The sequence below is a fragment of the Hipposideros armiger genome, unplaced genomic scaffold (assembly GCF_001890085.2).
Source record: "Hipposideros armiger isolate ML-2016 unplaced genomic scaffold, ASM189008v1 scaffold_61, whole genome shotgun sequence".
Lineage (NCBI taxonomy): Eukaryota > Metazoa > Chordata > Mammalia > Chiroptera > Hipposideridae > Hipposideros > Hipposideros armiger.
In genome coordinates this window covers 3,249,590-3,255,253 of record NW_017731411.1, presented here as the reverse complement: position 1 = coordinate 3,255,253, position 5,664 = coordinate 3,249,590, and the positions used below count along the sequence as shown (strand labels likewise).

Below are 5,664 nucleotides of genomic sequence, written 5' to 3'. Positions count from 1 at the left end.
AGGCACCTGCTTCCAGAACGGGCTCCATCCGCGCGCGAGGGGACCCTGGGCGGTGCCCCTCGGCGTTCCAGGGCCTTCTCGGGAAGGGGCGGGGCCCCCCCGCCTCCTCTCCCCGCGCTCACCTGGCGCAGGTGCTGCAGCAGCGTCCCCGCCTCCTCCCGCCGGCCCTGGCGCACCATCCGCAGCAGCTCCTGGACCATGCCCACGCGCCGGTGGTAGGGGGGCAGCCCCGCGCCGGCGCCCGAGCGCCCCGCCTTGTCCCCGGCGCGCAGCAGCAGCGACGCCCAGAAGTCGGGCCGTTCGCGGCGGGGACCGGGCGCTGCGCCGGGGCTGGCTCTCTCCGCCAGGCTGCCCTTGGTCTGCCGGGTGCCCATGCCGCCACGATGCTGCGTTCCCGGCCGGCAGCCCGCCTGTCGGGCTGCAACTTTGGGGGAACTGTTGCGCGCGGGCGGCGCGGGGCGGGGGTGGCGGCGGCCCGCGCTGCCCTCGCTCCTCCCTCCGCGCTCCCTGGGCGCGCTCCCCCGGAGCTCGCCGCCCGCCGCCTGCCCCGCCCCGCCCCGCCCCCGGCTCCGGCTCCGGCTCCTGCCCCTGCGTCCGCGCCTTGGCTCCGCGCCGCCGCGCGCCGTCTCCCTCCTAGCCTCCCAGCCTCTTCCCTCCCCTCCCTTCTGCTTCCCGCCCCTCCTCTCCGGGCCGGGGGCCGCCGGGCGCCTCCTCCCGGTGTCGGCCCCGGCACCGCGCCCCCTGTCGGCCGCCGCGCTGAGCCTCCCGGAGCCGTGGCGCGGTGGCGAAGCGGGCTGACAGGCCCCAGTGGCCCTCGCTCTCGATCCCCACCAGGTTCCCCAGAAGCCTCTACGACCGTGCGCCAGGGTGAAGCCCGTGCGCCCCGCGAGATGGAGAAAGTTTGGAGCATGGGGAGGTCTCTCAGCCGCAGAATCGGATTTCTCAAAGTGGGCTTGCTGAGCACCAGAGCCCAAGACGTCCTAATCGCTGGTTAAAAACGCAGACCCCCGGGCCTTGCCCCAGACCCACTGAATGCTGATCTCCGCGGTGGCGCCCGGGGACCTGCATTTGTAGCCAGCCGGATTCTGATGTATTCTGATGTACACTCCTTTGACACCTGTGGTGGTGGTGGTTGGTGCTTGGACACGGAAACTATGCGCAAGGTTGTGTATTGTGTATGTGCCCTTTTATGGATAAAGTCCATCTGTTGCTTTCATCAGTCAGTCTCTCAGAGAGTCTAGACCATCAGGGTGTAAAGAACTGCTCTCTTTTGTTCTAACTCTCACAACTCTGGAGAAGTTCCTGGGGGTAATCCCAGTATAAAAACAGCAGAGCCATGCCTGCAAGTAGGCCCAACTGCACCCTTTCCTGGCCCCTCTCCTTCCTTGGCCGCCTCTGCCAGGCCTAGCCCATAAAGAACCAGACCCCCTGGGGTCTGATGTTGCTTGGAAAGCCAACCAGGGCCCTTCTAGAGAGAAGGCTAAGGCACCTGGGGGTCTCTTCCCCATCACAAGACCACGGACCACCCTGGTGGGCTGGGGTGACTGCCCTGGTCTTAGCCACTGGGCTGCAGGAGCAGGCAGCGACTGTGATGCTTGCCTCTGACTCAGGCCCTGGGTGCTGGTTTTTGGGGAAAGGACAGTGTGAGCTGTAGGGGCAGGAGAGCCAGATCCCAAACCAGAGAGAGCACATAGAACCCAGCATGGGCTGACCGCTAAGCATCAGGCAAGTCTTAGCTCCTTCCTCTGTTATGTTGGGATAAGAATAAGCTGAGTACAGGTGTTCCACCAAGAACTGCTCCTTTTCCTAGTCTGTGAATAATCACTGGCTCTTCCCATAGACATGTTCTCTGTCAATCCTGAGTATCTGGAAGATGGGGCTTGTGTCTCCGCCAGCAGGCTCTCTTCCCTTTGGACGCCCCACTTCCAAATGTCCATCTCTGCTGACAGAGAACACTCAGTCTTCCTGCCAGCTGGCCTCACAGGGCTTACAGTGGCACCTTCCAAACTTGCCTGGACCCTTTGTGTGTAGAACATGTCTGTTGGCATCTCCAGAGAACCCAGGCTGGGAAACTGTTTGGTGCCTTTCATTTCTGGCCTGCAGGATTACCAGGTAAAGTGACCACCAGGAAAACCTGCTGATGAGGTCCCTCCTTAGGGTTAGTGGGCTCCACCACAGCCTGAGCTAGTAAGTTGGCCTGCTTGAGGGTGTGTGGTTGGAGCAAATGCCATCTCAGTGGAAGAGGGCTCAGGCCAGTCCCTTACCTGGGATATGCATGTCATCTCTTTCCTCCTCTTCAGAAACCTGATTCCATCCTCTTCTCCTTGCTCTTAATTTTCCCCCAACATTTTCTGGCTTGTTCTCAGTCTCTCCCATCTATTTTGAAAGAAAACTTTCATTTGCCCCCATCCCCTCCGGTCACCAATGTCCCACCTCTCTCTTCTCTTTTCAGCTAAGTTTTTTGGAAATACCTTATATTTATTGTCACACCTTCTTTACTTCCATTCATTCCTCACTCACTCCAGTTTGGCTTCTTGCCCTACCACATCACTGAAATGTCTTGCCAGTGACCTAAATTCAGTGGCCATTTTTAGTCCTCATCTTATTTGACTTTTAAGCAGCATCTGATCCTGTTGCCTACTCTGTTTGATTCAAACTCTACTCCCTTGGCTTGTAGGGAACAACTCTCCTTCAGGTTTCCTTCTTGGGGTCCTCTGGGAGCTCCTTTTCTTACCCCTATCCTTTACTTGTTGGTGTTACCCAGGGCGTGGCCCCAGGCCTCTTCCTGGGCAGTGTTATTTATATTCATGGCTTTACCTGCGATGCACACACACTGATGACTCCAAGTCCCTCTTTCCAGCTCATAAGCTAATAAGTGAACCTGCCACTGACTCATGGATGCTGGCAGAAGACATGAGACTCCTGGGTCAGAAACATAGGACTTTTTTACTCAGGCACACACAGCATACAGCATGAACATCAGCATATTTGCATCAGTTCCTCTTGTTTCTGAGTCCCACAGGGGCAGAGTGATGGGCCCAGATGGATGCTCCACATGCAGCAGGGTTGCGTCACAGCTGTGGGACACTGAGCTTGGGAATCTAGTGCCTTTATAGGAAGCAGCAAGCAAGCCTGGAGGGACACAGTATCGTATTGCTCACACATCCCCGAGAAGTGGCCCAGGTAAAAAGGGGTCAGGGTTTTGCCTTCTTGGCACAGCAAGATGTGAAGAAGTGCAAGTGGCCTGTGGAGCATTGTCTCTTTCAACAGTGGGTAGTGCATACTCAACAAATGAGCATCTCCTTGTAGAGTACCTTCTGGCAGAAACGCTCTGGTCATTCTCAGTATTTGCAACTGGTACACCATGTCCGGTTAATGATACTAAGGACTGGAGCTCTCATCTGTGTGCATTCACCATGTGCTCGGTCTCAGGATGTGTCCTTTGCGTGTATTATGCTGTTTCATTCTTTCAACAACTGTGAGGTGGGTTGTATAATCATGATTTCAAAGGTGAGGAAATGGGATCTTAGATAAGTCAAGTGACTTACTCAAAGCCTCACAGATAGTAAGGGGCAGAGCTGGGATTCACTCTTAGGTCTGTATGACTCGAAAGCCTGTGTTGTTAATATTAACTGTACATCATTGATTCTACTGTTTAAATATTGCATCCTACAGCCACTGCCTTTTTGAGGAGCTGTCATTTTGACCCCAATCATTGCATTACAATAGCCTTTCTAACTTGTCTCCCCACCTCTAGTCTTGCCCCTTATAATGTATCTCCCATGTAGCAATTGGAATGATCACTTAAAAACAGAACACACACACACACACCCACACACACTCCCGTCTTCAGTGAGTCCTATCACTTTTAGCCCAAACTGCTTAACATGGCATTGATGTCCCCAGCTGCTACACTGTCCTCACTTCGGTCATCATCCTGTTTCCTACACCTCTCCCAAGAAGCCACACTTTGTGCTTTTGCACATACTCATACTGCATTGTCTTCCTGGGATGTCCTTCACCCTTTAACAGATGCCTAGTCATCCTGTAAGACTCCATTCAGGTAATACCTCTCTCAGGAAGCCTTCCCCAAATGCCTCCCATGCCTTCTTCCATGTAACTATAATACCCTGTGAGTATGACAGAATACCTTGTACTATGTTTCTACTGTTCGTTGGCACATGCTGTTCTGCCTGGAGCATCCTTCTTCATCCCCTCATTGGTCAATCCCTCTTTGTCCTTTAGACTAAACTCAGGTGTCACTTCCTCAGGGGTAGCCTCTGAGATTCCCTTGCCTCCCACTGGCTAAAGTTAGGTGTCCTTCTGGCATGCTCTCCAGGTCTCACTGCCTGTGCCAGATGCGGCTCTGATGGCCTATCAGCCCGCAAGGGCAGGTTGTCCACCATGGCTTACAGAGCACAGTGCCTGGTACATTGGAGGAGCTCAGAAAGCACTCGTTGAATGAGAAAATGCATGACCACCTCCAATGTGTTAGCTTAGTGCCAGGAGCCCAGTACACAGAAGGACTCAAGAAAAGGACTGAATGAACCAGACATTAAAATGCCAGGGGGATTTGTTGACAGGGAAGCTATTGATGATCTTTAGAAAATCAGTTTGCAGGGAGTTAAGAAGCAAATGGGAGGCAAATAAGACAGTTGAGAAGTTAATGTAACTTGTTTTTTCAAGACACTTGGTTGTGAATGGGACTGCTGGTTTTTGTTGTTGTTTGTTTTACACGGGAGATAGATCATTTGATTAAGAGGTAATCATGGAGAGACAGAATTTTGGATGTGAATCCCTTGTCTCCTTTACTTGCTGCAAGAAAATAAAACTAATGACAAAAAAAAGTAATCATGGAATTTATCCTCTCCGTCATTCTCTTTTAAGCAAGTAATTTTCGTAACATGGGAAGCATTGGACTTTTCTCACCATCAAACCTAGAATTAAGGAATTCTCATCGTGATTTCTCTTTGAACACTCACTCCAGTTTCTGTTCATGTTGTAAGAATTTGAAGTAAAAGATGCCTAATGGAACTTAAAGAACATTCAGATTATTAAATGTTTAAATCAAAATATCAAATATATGGATCAAACAGTAAATATTTGTATCCAATATATCAAGCTCTTATTGCTGCAATAAGCTTTACATTGATAATATTTAATCTTTTGCTTAATGATCGTGCAAAAAGTTGTTATGATAGCCCTTTTTACAGAGGATGAAACTGATGTTCAGAAACAAGTAAAGTGTTTGGCCAGTGCCTCCTTGATAGTAATTGGAGAGCTGGGATTCAAAACCTAGTCTGCACTGGTTTAGAAAATACAGATGCTCGACACATACTTTAAACATTTTTATTTGGAAATGTTGTTGTTATGTAGTTGCTGTTTGTCTTTGAACACGGGGAGAGGACTCAGGCAGGGAGCTGCACAGAACAGGAAGGCCCCTGGTGACATGGGTGGGAGGTGACCTGGAATGTAGCTGGAGGTGATGAGCCTGAGACAAGCCTCAGGTGGACTCTGGCACTGATTTGGAAAAGGAGAAGGAAAGATGCAGATAAATTTGCAGATGTCAGAAAAATTGGAGGAGGTCTTGCCTCGTGGTCTTATTTATTTATTTATTTTTAGTGTCACAGAAAGCTACCTGCTAAAATTCCAGGGGAAAAGGTA

General features: G+C 51.6%; 1 protein-coding gene across 1 annotated transcript in view; it reads right to left on the bottom strand.

The window, feature by feature from the left end:
• Positions 1–489, bottom strand: part of LRRC75A (leucine rich repeat containing 75A) — a 49,539-nt gene extending 49,050 nt beyond the window's left edge. Inside the window, exon 1 of the mRNA XM_019641546.1 lies at positions 123–489. Coding sequence (XP_019497091.1) covers positions 123–374 — 252 coding nt within the window. The 5' untranslated portion in view covers positions 375–489. The remainder of the gene's footprint in view (positions 1–122) is intronic.
• Positions 490–5,664: the final 5,175 nt, after the last annotated feature.